General features: G+C 44.0%; 1 protein-coding gene across 1 annotated transcript; it reads right to left on the reverse strand.

Annotated features, from left to right (window-relative positions):
* Positions 1–237: 237 nt before the first annotated feature.
* LOC135397295 (histone acetyltransferase KAT5-like) lies at positions 238–15,549 on the reverse strand. Its single transcript, XM_064628764.1, has 16 exons — positions 15,468–15,549; positions 14,996–15,053; positions 14,806–14,877; positions 14,130–14,281; positions 14,010–14,066; positions 11,864–11,932; positions 10,913–10,981; positions 10,380–10,463; positions 10,126–10,275; positions 9,146–9,226; positions 8,852–8,941; positions 7,743–7,883; positions 7,011–7,104; positions 6,756–6,918; positions 5,308–5,531; positions 238–3,381 (listed from the first exon to the last, which is right to left on the reverse strand). Exons 1-15 carry the CDS (start codon positions 15,510–15,512, stop codon positions 5,318–5,320), a joined length of 1,539 nt encoding a protein of 512 aa, XP_064484834.1. The 5' UTR covers positions 15,513–15,549; the 3' UTR covers positions 238–3,381; positions 5,308–5,317.
* Positions 15,550–17,497: the final 1,948 nt, after the last annotated feature.

The raw sequence follows: 17,497 nt of genomic DNA on the forward strand, positions 1-17,497 counted from the left end.
TGTAAGCAAAAGGACACCGAAGAAATTTTGCATTTCGCAATTTTTTTCCTTTTTTTAAATGATAATAATAGGGAGCAGATTGGCACGTAAGATAACCAGCCCACATTTTTTTTTCTTTTTTTAGTTTTCATACGACATACTGAAACCCAAAGAAAACATGTTCGACCACCTAGCACCTGTGAAGATCTCTGCTGGAAAAGCTGCATTTTGAAGTTACTGACCCAGACCAGAGAGACGTCCTTATTTACAAAATTTTATTACCCTATCACATTGCTCGGAGCATACAAAAACCATATATACACCCAAATTTACAATACATACACGTTCACAATGGAAGATGTGCGAGATTATTTACATGGTTCCTTCTTTGGTCAAAGTATACACACACACCAAACACCATGCTGCGAGACACAGATGATGATGACAAGACACAGAGATGTGAAAACAGACGACGACACAACCAAAAGTCCTTGCACGTTAGCAATGCAGATAACCTGTTGGCACAGAACAAAATAAGTGACAGTTTTGCGTGATTTTGCTGCTTTGTACTTTGCAGTTGAGTTACAAAGTGATGCTGACATTTAGCAAGAGAGTTTTGACGTTGCAGAACTTAGAAGTAGCAGACGACATGAGATGGCACGAATGCCTGGAATGTGTTGGATTGCCGCAATTTCACAAACGAGAATCAAAGCTTTGCTCCTGAGTCTTTTAGATCGACTTTGCTGCGCCTAAAATAATCACGCATTTTTTGTACATCGTTTTCTTTTGTTTTTTTTTCATGGTTTTGCAGCATGACAGGCTCAACATGCTCTCACTGGGCACGGCTCATGAGGCCACACAACGCGGCACCCCTCCGCAGAATCGAATACGCAGTGACTCAATGTAACTAAAAAGTGTGGCACAAAGTGTAACGTCGCTTTCTGTAGCCCCAAACAAGATATCGATGTTGACATAATATAGTTAAAGTAAATCGATATTTCTAATAAAACCAATTGACATACACACCACATAATTAGGGCCTGACTTTTTAGGGTTAAACCCGTATCCGCCCGATATTTACCCTCCCGAACGAAATCTGTAAAATTCGGGTTTAACCCGAATCTACCCAAACACATCCGGGTCGCGTGGCACACTCATAAGCGTGCATTACAATAAAGTTTGATAACATTGCTAAACATTAGTTCCATGTTAAGACAAATTTTTATTGAACAAAAAAAAAAAATCACCCGAATTCCTGACGGCAGAATCTGCCATAACGGGATTTAACCCGAATACACCCGAATTTTCAAATGAAAATTATCAATCGATATTAACCCCTCAGAATTTGGGCAAAAATAAAACCCGAGAAAGTCAGGCCCTACACATAATCTGATGTTTATGGAGCAAGTATTTTCCCGACCTGATCAATGGCGGCAGTTCTTTGACCTAAACTCGTGAAATTACGGTATGTCGTGTTTGCCAGGAGGAGTTGGCTTTGTATTGAACTAACTAACATCTCCTCGTGCACTACAATAACAAAGGGGAAGGGAGAAACAAAATCGGCCACGCAGGGAAGCTCGAAGAAAGAGTCGCCACTACGATTAGATTAGAGTATTCTTTCTAACGCTGTTGTACCTTGAGGGTTTCCAGAAGGCAAGGCTATTGCATACTAAATATAAAGCAAGTTCTTTTTTTTAAAATTTTTTTTATGCACAGGAATAAAAATAGAACACGTCCGTAGACGACCTATGCCCTACGACGTTTAAGTACCGGAGGTTGTTAGCTGCCAAAAGAGAGAGAGAGAAAAAAACACGTCAAAGCATCACATTGTACTACGTGGAATCCCGCGGTGTCGCGGAAGAAGCCGTTCCGAAATACCTAACGGCGAAAACTGTTGTTTCGCCTCATAACGTACAGTTTTCATGCACGCTGCAACAGTCAAATTCTGACATTTGCTCCTTTAATATTAGCGACAAATTGCTCGCATCACCACACATGACATGGCTGCTGAAAATCCACCACCCGCAGCATCAAACGGACAACAGCTTTTCAACTAAAGTTGCCGCGGAGGAGCAGCCACATTGTCGTTATCTTTGGGTTTGTTGCGGCTCTCAAGTAGCGGGAACCTCGTTTGCGGTGGCTCTTGAAAAAGTACCTGAGCTGAGGATTTCGAATGGCATACATATTTGCCATTTTTTAACCGCTCGGACTAAAGGAGAAAATGACACCTTGTGCCGATCTTGACCTTTGGAGGGAAATTAAACGCCGTGAAATGCAGAAATGAGGACCTCAATACCAAAGTGGCTCGTATTGTGTCTGTGTGTGCGGTTTTTAGACGTTCGACACCGGATGTTCCCTGGACTTGCGATGGATCACCAACCGGCTCGGTATGGCATGTGGTTACAGCCCCTAGCTTTCCGCAGGTTCCGCGAAATTTATTTCGTGAAGTTGGCCATGTCTCACGGAACCTGCTGTTCCCCTCACGATTGTGTGTTTTTCGCCGAACATTCGATATGCTGCAGATTTATGCAAGAATTCCAATCGACCTGCGACATTTTCGTGAGTTAAACCCGATCGGTCGCAACTGCAATGCCTGACGTGACCAACACTGCCGACACTTACACGGCTGATCGTGCCGCGGCGGAGGGAAATTTTACAGCAGGAATGCCCGGAGAGAAATTGTCAGAGTTGAGTCTAATTTTCTTTTGCACACTGAAAAGTTACGTAAGGCTGGAAAAGCGCACGAGACCAGTCGGCAGGCAATCTTGGGAGAATACTGCAGCATTTTTTGTTTGCATTCTCTAACCCGCGGAATCCCGCAGATTCGTAGATCCAAGTACCTAGTTCCAAGTTCCTAGTTCGTCATGCAAGATCAACACCAACACGCCCGGTTTTTCACCTTGATGATCCAACTTCACGGAAATGTTCATCTTCCACCGCAGAAACCTGGGGGCTTTACGTATGGTACATTTCTGTATCTTCAATCTTCTACTTCTACAACATCAAGGAATCCGCGGCGGAAGTAGCCACATTCTTGAGCCGAGATGATCTTTGACAAGCATGCGCACCACATAGTGAAGCTTTATGCTATGCCGTCTAGTAGGTAATAATAAGTAGTCGTCTAATGAGCGGTAGTCCGCTGACTAAACAAAACGCGGCTCTTCTTTTTACCTTTTCCAATATTTTTCCGTTTTTTTTTTTGTATTTGTGCTCATAACAGCAGTATTACGCGCAAGACGGGAAATCTACTTCTTAAAGAGACGTCAATAGACCTAGTAGAGCTCCGAAGTCGGATGGTGTCCAGGCGGTCCAAACAAGTGTTCCGTGGTCCAAACCGGGAAGGGATCCAGCGCGGCGGAAGGGGCTGGGCCGAAAACGCAGAAAGCACAGAAGAATCGTATTCTGAAAAGGGGATTGAGATAAGAGGAAGAGTGGTCAGCGCTCGTGACATTCTCCACACCTGACACCAATGTTCCTACACTTGCTCCCTCAAGTGACTACGTAACAGTGCTAGGCCAACACCACCTAGACAGAGAAAGTCTGCGCATTTGCCTCCTCCCCATCTTTCAATCAGGAGTCAGAAGTCGTCTGCTAGTGCGATTCACCGTTCTGCGAATTCGAGAATCCGCAAATGATTGCGGCTCATCTGGAACCTGCAGCCCTAAATATTTTTACAAAAGGTGCGAGACGCTCTCCAGAAAATCACTTTTGAGAAAGACTGAGACTGTTTTGCGCTTTCTTTCCAAGTTTTCCCATTTAGTATGCCGGGACGTTCAATCGCAACGGTGGTTCTTCCCCATTGGCCACGACTGCTGAAAGTAGGTTTGTGATTGGCTACGGCCGTTGAAAACATGATCCCGACTGGTTGACTCTTAATTGTTACGTTACATCGATGAGCACATAGGCTTTCTGTATCTAGGTGGTGTTGGCTAGGCGCAGTGGAGCACTGATCCAATAAAATCACGTTTTTATAGACACTAAAGGAGCAACGAGGTGACATTTAACGTGGCTCAAGCCTCGTTTCATTCAAACTGGCCATCATTAGCCACTACGCAAAATATTTTTCGCTTTGTGGCATATTATAACTGCGCAATCACATTCACAAAGACAGTCAGAGACGGCAGCCGCAAAATGCCGACACGATCCTCGTGTGACGTAGGGAAGTCCCCGTGCCATTTTTCTTTGTTTCTTTCTTCTCAGTTAACATGACGCTTATATCTGCTTGAACTGCATCACTCTACGTCACGAGCACGACGTACTAGATTATAACGACCATGTCATAATTGGCGACCCCTATGATGAGCCCGTCCGTACGATCCGCTAGGGGTGCTGCTCATCGGCCCGCGAGATCTACATCGTGATTGGACAATGGAAATTTGAATGCGCAGAAGCAGACGTACGACTACCGTTGCAGACGACAGCAACAGCTCCTATGAAAACGCCTAGAATACCTGACGTAGTCATCTTTTCATAGGAACTGCCGAGTTCCTGCGAAGTAGTAACCCTCTGTAGTAAACTGGTCAGGACTAAGTCATCGGTTTATTATATCGTGAGTTTTACTATATCAGGAGCATCTTAAAGATACCCTAAAAGGGTGCAAAAAGGTGCAGAAACTGAACAAAAGGTTTACTTGGCACTTACAAGAGATTAAAATAACTGATTATTGATTTGGGAACTGGCAAGTTTGTACCGTGCAAAAAGGTTCTCCAAGCTGGTCAGGTGGGCATAATGCCGATGATTGGCACCTGCCACATTTATTGCTCCCCTAAGCATGTCCAATGCTCACATGACATCATGTTGTTGCTCATGACGTGATGCGGATATTCGCGACCTCAGCGCCACTGTGTCGCATCGCCACACGCCACCAAAAAAAAAAGAACACACAAGCGGCAAGCAACATCCCCAGCGTCATCGCCATGACAAGATGGCAGGATCTGACGCAAACCCACATTCTAAATGTCCGTTCTTTAGTACAGTCAAACTCCTTTATAGCGAACACCTTTTTAACAAAAATACCACTACAGCAAATTTTTTTGCGGTCCCGCTGGAGCCCTATAGGTCCAGTAATGGACATCCTTTGTAACGAAAATACCTTTACTGCGATTTTTTTTTTGCTGTCCCCTGAGTTTCGTTGTAAAGGAGTTTGACTCTATTGGCGGTACCCTGAAATTTTTCTGTTTACTATATCAGAAAATTAGACCACCGGGTCTATGGGAATTCAGCCGGGACTGCAGTTTTCTTTTACTATAAGCGGAGTTTTACTACAAGCAGAGTTACTGAAACGAGGCTCTACTGTATCACTGCGTGTTGGCCCACAAAATCGTTCACCTTGAGTGTGTCACTTTCCCCGCTTGGACCAGTCCTTGGGTGTCCAATGGAGGCACTTGGGATCGATGCGGATGGGTCGCTTGCGCGCCGCCCGCTCGTACGCCTCTACCACTTCCCTCGTCAGGGTGATGATGTACTGGCCCTTGTAGTAGTTGATGAGGTTCAAGTACTGTAACGTCGAGATCACGTCCTCCTTCTTGATGCTCGTCAGTTCGCTGATTTCGCTGCAAGTACACGCGAGACCCCCCAACATCAGCGCCTGAATATTCCGCAGGCAGTGCACGTGCAAAAACGAGGAAAAATTTGCTTCGACACGTATCGCTTCAAAGCGAAATACTCGGGTCAGCTATCGGTAAGAACTAGAGGGTGATTCAGACGAGGCATACATATTCTATTTGAACAAATAACGATTATACGTGGCATCAAAGTGGACTCAAAGTTCTGAGCACTTTCATTACAGTTTCAGATCATGTCAGTTCATGTCAGACGCAAGACCTACCTACTAGATTATAACGACCATGTCATAATCAGGAGCCCGTCCACACGATCCGCTAAGGGCGCTACTCATCAGCCCGCGACATCTACATCGTGATTGGACGACGGAAATTTGAATTTTGAACGCGCAGAAGCGGACGTGCTACTAGCGTAGCAGACGACAGCAACGGTTCCCATGAAAACGTGTAGAATGACGACGATAGTCAACTTTAAAATGAAGCATCTCCCGTGGGAGATTCACCGCTTGTACAAAAATACTAAGGTAAGCTGAAGTACGAAGTATTGCAGAAATTGAGGAAGCCATAACTGGGCCGACGAGTGGCGCCACCTCCAACTTCCAAATGTGGTGTTGTGAAGCGTTGCCTATGACATGGTCATTATAATTAGAGCCTGAAGTTATAGGGTTTTACCCGATTCTTCCCGGAATTTGCACCCCGAATTGAAGGTTGCCTCTTTAGGGTGAAACCCGATTTTTACCCGGCAAATTGCCCTCACTGGGATGTCTGTTGGAATGCACTAACTTACTTGTTTGGCAGAAAAATGCAGTTACATCACCGTTTGTACCAAACCGCTACAGTTAGTTTGAATAACTGAGCCCGATTTCTCCCCGAATTTAGCGTACTGGAAGTTTTTTTCACCCGAATTTGCATGAATTTAGTGCACGTGTTTATTTACCCGATTTTTACCCCCGAATGTAGGAAAAAATATTTCCCGAAAACTTTAGGCTCTAATTATAATCTAGCAGGTCCCAGCTAACCAAGATTTTAGAAAAAGGTGGCGCACTCTATGCAAATAAAACCAGACTAATCTTCTTAGCAGTCGCACAGTGTAGGTCGCGAGTATCTTTTGATTGTGCCTATAATTACCGCAACAGCTTATGCACAAAAAAAAACGTTAAGTGTTCCCGTAAAGTACACGTCGCGCCGTGGCCAGACAAGTTGCATGTGACTCACTGGATGGTGATCTGAGGCTTTTCCCCGGGTTCTGTGGGAGCCATGTTGATCATGATCTCCAAGATGGTCTCTGACCAGTACGACCGGTAGGAGAGGAGGCCCAAATCGGACAGGGGCTTCTCGGGGGAACCCGTTTTGCCCTCAAATTTCGACAGCTCATAACCTATGCAGAAAAGTTCATGCCTGTCACCCTCAAAGATGTTCCACACGTATTTCGAGAGCAGAAAATGGAACTGCGGTTGAAATTCCACCCACTGAATTCTATTAGAAGTTTTCCGAAGCCCTTCCGCTGAAACGGTGGCAGGGTTAGAATGCAGGCAACATTGTAGTCTTCCGTCGATTCTTTTTCCTGGAAACGGAGAGAAACGGAGAGCACACAAGGGTTGAGTACCAGTATGGATGTTACATTAAAAGTATGATATCCGTATCAGTAGAGCAGCACAGTAAATTACAGTATCATTGAGGCAGCTATAGTACAGTGCAGTAACTACAACACGCTGCTGGTTTAGTCGTAAAGTACTGTGTAAACAGTACAGTGCACTCTGTAAGCAACAGTGTATGGTACCGATACCAACAGTAGTATTGTACAGGTATATTACAGTATGATACTGGTATCAATAGTACAGTACAGTACAATACAACACAGTGCCAGCAGTACAGTATGGCATGATACAGGTATCATTGGCTAAATACAGTACGTATGACAGTGATGTCAGAAGCACAGTATAGTGCAGGGTCTGACACTATCAGGTTAAACCAGATTCCTCCCGAACCGGTTTTGGACAAATTTGGGTTAACCAGACTTCTCCCCGAATTCCAATGACCTATCAGGTGCCCCCCACCTCAAGTCTGGGAAAGGCGTTTAACCCGAAAAAGCCAGATCCTAAGTATATTACATTATGGCACCAGTGTTAGTAGAGTATCAGAATGGTACACATCTCTGTATCACAACAAATTGTCACTTGAAAAGTTGGAAGCACATGGTACCTTTGAAAAGTACCCAACGAGGTGGTACCCCCTGATGTCGACCTCGGTCATGACGTAGAAAAGAAACGGGTCTGTGTCATAGTACAGCGTCTTGTGATCCAAGAAGCACTTGGCCAGCAGGCACAAGTTTTGAGCATAGATCTGTAGTCATGCACAAGAAACAAAACGCATTCTAAATTCACTTCGTTCAAAGGTAAATTTCAAAAGCAACACAAAGGCACATAAAGCTATTCGTGACAGTTCCAATGTACACTTTCACTATCAAATTTCACTCTATCACTATCACTATCACAATCACTATCACTATTTCACCAAAAATTTTCACTATTTACACTCAGCAACAGTGGCTACAGCAGTCCTATGAATTTGACACCACATGAACGAAAGAACGTCTTTTTTATGAAAAAAAGTTTAATGTTCACGACAGCAGGTATTTGCTCTATGAAGTATGAACCTTACAAAGTACAAGCTTTGTGACGTGGTATTAAGTCTGTGAGGTATGAAGATTATGAACTTCATCAAGTGTGAACATGACAAAGTGTCGACCTCATGAACAGAGAATTTGCACCCCGAACTGAAGGTTGCCTCTTTAGGGTGAAACCTGTTTAGGGTGCCTGTTTAGGGTGAAACTTGTTTGGCAGCAATCGCAGTTACATCACCATTTGTACCGAACCAGTTCAGTTACTAGTTTGAGTAACTGAGCCTGATTTCTCCCCAAATTTAGCGTACCGGAAGTTTTCCCACCCGAATTAGCACGAATTTAGAGCACATGTTTATTTACCCAATTTTTACTCCCCAAATTTATAAAACAATATTTCCCGAAAACTTCAGGCTCTATTCATGAAGTATGAACTGTCCTGGAAGTTTTTCCACCCAAATTTGCATGAATTTAGAGCACATGTTTATTTACCCAATTTTTATAAAAATTTATAAAAATATTTTTTTTAAATTTAATTTATAAAAAAAATATTTCTCGAAAACTTCAGGCTCTATTCACGAAGTACGAATGCCAGCTGCACCCCCCTCTTTTTTTCTCTCTTAAAACACAGTACTTAACGTCACCACCTTCATACCCACGCAATATCTGCTGCAAGAGATAAAAAACGAACCTTGTTTTTTCGGCCGTCGATTTCAAAGAAGGAATACGTCCCTTTGCGATAGATCTCGTTGCCGGGAGGATGCCTCACGTTGCATTTTCTCTGTAAGACGTCAACGAGATCGCGTATTTACGTATTTCTGCTCTCTGAAAACTCAGTAACAATGAACAGACATGTAGCCGAGGGTATATCATTAAAGGCACCAATCAGCAACAGGGTGGAAAGCGACACGGTGAACTCATCGGATAACGAGAACACTACAATATTATTTATTATTTTATTTATTTATGTACAAGTATCTCTCACCAGATGTCTCCCGAGGCACGTCCGTGACTTTGTAAACTTTAGGCAGAATTCGCAGAGATAAATACAAGAATTGACTAGCTCCTGAAAGGCAAATACACGAGAGATAAGTGAAATTTGTAAGATTTCAGAAAATACACAGTTTTCTCAGATATATATATATATATATATATATATACATAGGGCCCGACTTTTTCGGGTTTTATTTTTGGCCAAATTCGGGGGGTACATATCGGGTGATATTTTTAGTTTGAAAATTCGGGTGTATTCGGGTTAAATCCCGTTACGGCATATTCTGTCATCAGGAATTCGGGTGTATTCGGGTGATTTTTTTTTGTTTAATAAAAATTTGTCTTAACATGGAACTAATGTTTAGCAATGTTATCAAACTTTATTTTAATTTACCCTGAGTGACGATGGTGCAAATCAGGGGTAAAAACTGGTTTTACCCGAAAAAACACGGGGCCCTAGGTATAAGTAACTGGAACTAGCCATCACTTTTAGTGAAAGTATCATTAAATTGTTGCATTCGCTCAGATTCCACTTTTTATTATTTTTGCGTTAGCGCCGCAAACACGGTGGACAGCTGCATAAAGGACAGCGGGACAGGGTGGGGGACAGGGGAGTTAGTATGCGTCCTGGGCCAACTTCAGGGGGAACTGTGCCGACATTTGTCTGGAAAGACTGCCGGAAAACCCGGGGAAAACCTCACACAGCCCAGCCGGACCTCCTGACCACCATGCCAAGCAAATTGGTCCATTTTTTTTAAATGGTAGCTATGAGGTAAGCCACACACACACAAAAAAAAGAAACTAATTGTAACTCAGTGACCACTTTCACCATCTAGCTGTAACTCTAACTTAAGTTACTTTCTTTTTCAGTAACCTACTCACAGCTGTTTCTTACAGCGCGCGAGGAATGTGGAATACTTTGGACACCCCGAGCATCTTCCTAACCCGCATCTCGGATGACCCGGCACTGACCTGTGGGTACGGAGAGAAGTACCACGGGCGGATCCGATTGTGTCCGAGCTCTATCATCTCGATGTTCTTCATCCGCGTGACAATGTCGTCGTGGTGCGCCACCATGCTCCCAGTGGGTCGAGGGCAGGGAACTGAGTCCTGGGAGTCCTGCTGTCCGACGGACACGCAGATTAGATTACGATAACGGAAAAAAAGATCAAGGATTACGCGGTTGGTTTGCAACGCAGCACAGATGGAGGCCAGAAGAGACCCACCTCGTCCGCAGCCGGAAACTTCCGTTTCCTCCCAGCAACCTTTTTCGGAGGGGCGCCATTTTTTGCTGGCGACGGGACTGACACCTAGTGGTAAAAAAAAAAAAATATATATATATATATATTCTTCTTCGCTTCTGCAACATGTTAACGCTTGTGCCACTAACGCTCACAAGATGGTTTCAGTGTCATAATCGTATAATGCGTATGATGTCTAAATAGAAACCTTTGTGAGTCTTTAGAAGGACACAACAGAAAGAATGCATGAAATAATGCTTAAAAAATACAAAGAAAAAAATTCGACGCTTCTCCATTTCAAGAATGTTTTAGAGTCTGCGCTATGAACATGTACAGCCAAGCGGCATCTAGACAAGTTACTGTGAAACTTGAAAAAAAATTATGCGAAAAGCCAAATTAAAATGCCGCTAAATGCAACCTAGAGAACAGAAATGTGCAGTTAACTAAAATAATGCCAAATTTTGTTACCCATTATCGAGAGTACAACCACAAACAAGGCAGTGAACAACAAAACGCACCTCCTTGATGGCTTCCCTCACTTCGGGTGTCCTAGACTTTTGGCTGCTCCATACGTCTGCTCCAGAATTCTTGAAACAGACGACAACACGCAAAATGACCTGAAGCTCGTCACGGACGTACACCACCCCAGAATTGCTGATTTCAATTTTTGCATTCATTCGGGGAGAAGGACTGTTGCCCCCTCTCTAGATCTGCCCCCGTAGTAATATGTTCGGCACAAACTACTATAACTATCTCTATCTAGGCAGGATCAACGTGGGGAAACCACAAATGCAGCCCCGCAGGAAGAGAGCCAATTTGCTCAACAAAGTTGATTTATTCAGCCGCACTGATCTTATCAGCGTCGTTTTATCAATGGAGCCAATCTAAACAAAGGTCCCACTGTAATCAGCAGAAATGAAACAGCCCCGATTTTATCAACACCGTAATCCGATCAACAGAAGCAAACTACTCAACAGGGCCAATTTAACCCTGCGTTCACACGTGCGACATCCTAACGGAAGATTCTAGTGGAAGAAAACGCAAAAAAAACTGCTCACGGAGCCAAAGTTCCTCCCCGCGTCTTGTTGAGCATTCACGTGGTGCCGGAATATCGGGAATGGCATATTGCGCTCTTAGCAGACGACGCTGTCAGCGCCTTTTCCTGTCGTCTGCTACGGAGATTATGTGGCTGTGTCGCAGGGGTGTACAGGGGGTTAGCAGGGCACATGAAGACGCGACGTTTTTCACATCTTCCGCTGGAGTATTCCGGGGAATGCCGCTCGTGTGAGTGCACGGTAATGAACACAGCTAACCGTGTAAGCAAAGCTGATTGAGTCGTCTAAGCCAATTTAATCAACACAACCAAACCACTCAGCAGAGCCAATCGCATAATTCTACTACATTTTTTCCAACATAAGCAACAAAGCAAGCTAGGCAAACCAAAGAAAAGTGTAACAATCATATTTTACCTCTCTCGTAGAGGCATCACCTGGCGATTTTTCCGCCCAGGTCTCCGTGACGGTGACCACTGCCGGTGTCTTAACGAAACGGGACAATGCAAAGACGGGAAAAACCGCAAATAAAGAACCGCCAACACTATCTACAACTGAAATGCTTCGGCAAAATGATAACGTTATATACTCTACTTGGAATGTACGCGTTAAAAAATGGCGGTATTTTGATCTCCCACAGTGTTGCGGACGAACTGTTCCGACTTGTCGCCACAAGTACTTCTGCTTCCATCCACTAGGTGTCTGAGCTGCAGGTTATGTGCATTGCATAGATACTCACCCCAAGAATCATTAGAATAATATATAGTACTTTAATACGATCACACCTGAATTACTGCCTTTGGTTTGGGGCTTGGGGAGTGGACATGACAGCCTATTCAGTACCTTCTAACTCCCAGATATGTGGAGCTGTCATCTAAAATTTTGCAATGACAGCTCCAAATTTTATGACAAAAAAAAACAGGCAATAAATAGGAAACTACAAAATCCTACCTGCATTTAAATGCTATAGAACAGGGACGACACACTTCAGAAACCGTCCGTAATAGAAACCGGATTTCAAAAACACAGAGATTCTGTGTAGAGGTAAAGGAATGGGTTGACTATATTATGTCAAGACGCCAGAATAGAGCACTGCACGGGCACGGGCCCCCGACCCGGGCTTGTTATTGGCTGTGTGCTCCGGGCCGGGCCGAGCCCGGGCCGACAAAATACGCCAGCACCACGGGCCGGGCCGGGCCGTTAAAATACGCCACCACCGCGGGCCGGGCCGGGCCGGGCCCGGGCCGACAAATATGTTCCCGAGAGTCAGGCCCGGCCGGGCCACGCAGCTAATTCCACACATTGGAGATGCATTAGTTCATATCATCATGCGCTTGCGTCATTCCTGTGCATATTTTGCAAAGACAAGCAAAGGGTACTGCATTATGCATATGATTCGACCCTCTAGAACATTCTCCAAGCCACTTTACATTGCTCCTCACTCCTCACATATTTCACAATCACTTTGGCAAAGCTTGGTGAGAGGGATAGGGACTGGGAGAAGCAGTTTGTCGACAGCATGCTCTATCTCCGCAAAATCTTGACAGTGTAACGATAACGCCCCGTGCGTTCTGGATTTAATTTGGTCTCGTGCGGTTACGGTGTTAAACCGCCATCACTTGTATGTTTGTCTTCTCTCCTTATAAATTTACTTATAAATTTGTTTGATAATCGCCAGAAACGCGTACGTTGCGGCTGGAAATACTAGGCCGGGATCTACTCGCCGGGTCGGGCCGGGCTCTATTTGCTTAGACGCCGGGCCGGGCTCTAGTCACTGGGTCACCGGGCCGGGCCGCATAAAAATATGAAGGTCCGGGCCCGGGCCGGCCCGGGCCATTTTTCGATGCGCCCGGGCCGGGTCGGGCCCGAAAAAGTCGGCCCGTGCAGTGCTCTACGCCAGAATGATAAGGGGGAGAAAGGGGACAAAACACAGTGCACCTTCCGGACACTATCTGAAAAAGGTTTGTTCTTTTTTCCCCCTTTATTGTTACAACATACGGTAGCAGATTAGGATTCTTCTAGAAGAACCTGTTGTAGGAAAGCGAAAATAAACAAGGAGATAATGGTTAATTTCATTTAATTTTTAATTAATTAACTAATTTAATTTATTTTAATAATTTAATTTAATAAATGGTTAATTTCGTGGTCTTAATAATTTGCGAATTCGGACGGAGGTACATGTGAAGAAGAATTCGCAGGACCTTCATTTCGCGGTAAAATAGCATTCGCAAAAATTACTACTTGTAGTATCTAAGGCAAACGTCTTGGTTGATGCCGGGTGTATGTCTTGCGTCGTGTCTGGCCCAGTACTGAGGGATTTTTTTAAAAACAAATAATGTATCAATCAGTAAAAGTTACTACTGGTAAACATTATCAAATCCTACCTGTTTGAACATAAGCTGATCGAACCGAAAAGGTTCTCGAGTCACATAAGAATGGGTCGATTTATATTGAAATAAAAATGTGTATATTGAAATATATTATTGATATTGATATATATATATAATATTGAAATATATTGAAATAAAAATGCCAAAAACAGACGAGTAGATTATTCTGTTACCTCCTTGAGCGCTCCTTTTGCATCCGCAGGCGACTTCTGCTGGGACCAGCTGTCGGACTGGCAGGGAAATATCTAGTTACTAACCAGCGCCACCGTGTGGGGGGAGTAGCCACAACTCACACTTCCTGCCAGGAGCAGGGCGGGGTCTGGCGAACAGGGCCGGGATCCATTGCGGACATCTTTCAAGGGTGTCTTGTTCTCCTTCCGGGGTTGTTGGATCTTCTTCAGGTCTAGTCTGTCGGCCGTAACCCATTCGTCGAGTCGCTTGTTGTCTGAGGAGGCGGTCGACCTGACAATTATTTCTGAGACCTCGCGCTTCTCTTGTGAGTGGCATGCAAACGTTTTGTAAAGTACAGCGATTCCCCTCATATCTCTTACTCGTAGCACATTAGTGTGCGTGCTGTTGAAATACCACTTTCAGGTGTCATGAGCGCGTACACTTGCCATCAGACTTAACTGTAATGAGCAAGCGTGTGGCGGCCTGTGCAGTGTTAGCCTCTGAGCCTGAGAGTCTCAGTTTTTTTCACTCTCTGTTGTTTTTCAAACTATGTGTGGTCACACAACACAAAATAGAAATGTGTAACGTAACTTCGCAAGGACATAGGAAAACAATATAAACTGCAGGATAACTGGTGAACCATAATAGAAACGAAAACGCTAATACAGAGGAACACACAGAAAAGCCTTTTTTCCTCTGTGTCGGTGTTTTTCATCCCCATCTTGGTAAAGACACACTTTCACGTTTTAAATATGCACAAAAACACAACTAGTTACCATTAACAGAGAAACAACTTACAATCAATGAAGTGGATGTAGTACAGGAACTGGCCGTCACCTAGATCTTTTATACTTAATATTTCTGCCAGTGCTGTAAAGAACAAATTGTCCCGTTTTATCGGGTGACTCTGCAACTGAATTTGGACTAGGTAAATCACGTTACGTTATGATTAACAAATATCGATGAAATCGAAACTTAGTAAGCATACGCCAGTCGTTGGTGTTTCTCATCCGAACTGGCATCCGGCATCCTTCTACGACTTTTGGCTGCAAATGAAAATTATAAAGTGAGCGTTTGTTCAAAATCTATTATTTGATGAAATGCTGGAGAATTACAGAACAGTTTTGCGTAACCCAGCAACCCTCGAAGAACAGGGTCTCTCCAACTCGCCCAATATAACTGTTATTGCAAAAACAGACATTAATCAATCGCTTTATTCACTAATCACGGTGAAGGACCACGTGTATTGTGAACACGTGCATCTTTTACGCCGTAAACAAACGAGAGTGGCGCCTCGAAGCGGATTTGAAAACCAAAATGGCCGTGTTGGTGCGTCATTCTTTCAGAATAAATTGAAGCCTGCTGTGTTTGCTCGGACGTGTAATCTGCGCTATTCTAGATCCTTTAGCACTTTAAGTTTCGAAAGAACTCAAAAAATAGGAAGGAGGAAAGTTTCATACCGGGGAATCGTTAGAATTTTCATGATCTGTCGTGTCCTCGGTCATGTTGGTCACAAGCTAATGCTGTTTCGGCCGACGCGTTGTAGCCAGTAATATTTTGGCGGTGTAAACTTAACTGGTATTATACGATTTTGGTCACTAATATGCAAAATTTTCTAGATATATCATTTTAATATGAGTATATTTTGTAAGTCGTAACGTTGATGTGCGCTATTTTAGACCTTTCATAGTTTCAGCAGTACGTTCCTTAACTATATAACGTTATTGCTTGATTCCGTATTTTTTTCGTTGTCTGTGTTGCTATCAAAAAAAGGGGTTCCACCAAAATTTTCAGTACAGGTTCCTCTAAAATGCACACCAGTGGCACAACCGTCGCAATGACGTCATCATACCATACCGCTTTCACATTCGTGCTACATTGTACACGTTGTTTGTCACTTGCGTGCTTCTAAATAAACATACGGTGAACGAAATTGCTGAGCATTATGGAGGAAAGTAGCCTTTTTACTTCCGAAGTCGACTTCTGCAGCGACTGCGGGGCCATTTTACCTTTGCCGGGCCTTCAAGACTTCGTCGTCTGCAAAGTTTGTCACAAGCGCCTGGACGTAAGGGGTTTCGACGGCTTGACGACTGTGTCCACAATCATCTTCAACGACCGTGAACAAGCGTTGAGAAAAGCGACAGGAATGTCGACCGTTAAGACGGCAGGACCTCTCGTAGATCGCAAGTGTTCGCGGTGTGGTCACGAAGGTATGACGTACGCGACGTTGCAGACGAGATCTGCCGATGAAGGGCAGACGATATTTTACTCGTGCCCAAACTGTCTTTTTCAAGAGAATGAAAACTCTTGAACCCTCATGCAGTTTTTGTGTGTGTGTGAAATAATGGCACTGCGCCACAGCAGTAAAACAGTAGTCTTATGTTTTATTAGACGCTGCCATAGTAGAAACGTCTTGTTGCAACAATGCATATATTATCTTCACAATTGCAAGCCATTAAACATTCGAAATGTAATGTCTTCACAAAGAAAGGGGTGCATGTGAATGTGCACACAAACATTCGTAAAAATATTTGACATAAGCTTAACTTTTACAGTGCTTAATTATTTTTATTGCACCACATTTTTCTGTGTCTGGAATATTCTATCCCACCCTCCCCCCTGACTAGCGCGACAGTGCCTGTCTTTAAAATGTAACTTCAGGATGCTGGGAAAATTTATAGCAGCAGTAACAACAAATTTGTTCTACAAAGGCATACAGTATTCACCGGCAAACTAACCTGAAATTCCACGTGACAGTGCTGCCAACTGACCCAAGAGAGAAGAAAAAACGCGGCTTATTTTTTCAGATGAAAAAGAAGGCTTCCTATACCTTACAGCGTACGGAAAAAACATGGTCACACCGCTTGCAATGCAATTAACCGCCCAACATAAGAGGCGTATAGCACACAAGATATGAGTTTCTTCTTTTCGAATGAGCAACGACTTGCATGGTGTATACATAGGGGCCAGATTTTTTTTGTTCCTTTTTTTGGGGGGGAGGGGGGTAAATATCAGGTTATTTTCTGCCACAGCGGTTACATGCATCACGCTTTCATACGATACACGTTGTGGGGATTCTCGGCAGGAGGCACTATGTACTGTTATTGCTGTTAACACAGGAGGGCGCAGGAGTTCGTGCGTGTGGGGGTTAAAAGGCATGTCAAGGACGGGAGTCTGCCTCTTTTCCCTGTTCTCACAGCGTTCAAGATGCTTTTGAAAATGCTATCAAATGACTTACAGAGGAAATGGTAAATGAGGCATAGTAGTTCAACCCATCTCTAGGTTTCGTAGTAGACCCATCAGGCACACATTTCAGCGCCCTCCACAGCTAGCACCTTTGTCCTTCAAATATGCTGCCCTTGAAAGAGTCAAACCCTTATCTTAATAATACAGTAATAACTGGGAGTAGTTGCCTTTGAGGGAGAAATCTGGTTAAACCCATAAATTACGAATGTGGATGGGGGGGGGGGGGGGGGGATATCGGGTGCTT

This window comes from Ornithodoros turicata, chromosome 6 (genome assembly GCF_037126465.1).
Source record: "Ornithodoros turicata isolate Travis chromosome 6, ASM3712646v1, whole genome shotgun sequence".
Taxonomy (NCBI): Eukaryota; Metazoa; Arthropoda; class Arachnida; order Ixodida; family Argasidae; genus Ornithodoros; species Ornithodoros turicata.

Excerpts from the sequence above, each read along its gene's own strand:
- LOC135397295 (XM_064628764.1), bottom strand. The coding sequence starts at position 15,512 with ATGACCGAGGACACGACAGATCATGAAAATTCTAACGATTCCCCG. Across the intron at positions 14,878-14,995 it reads GAGAAACACCAACGACTGGC|CACTGGCAGAAATATTAAGT; the intron begins GTATGCTTACTA and ends TGTTCTTTACAG. Across the intron at positions 8,942-9,145 it reads CGTGCCTCGGGAGACATCTG|AGAAAATGCAACGTGAGGCA; the intron begins GTGAGAGATACT and ends GACGTCTTACAG.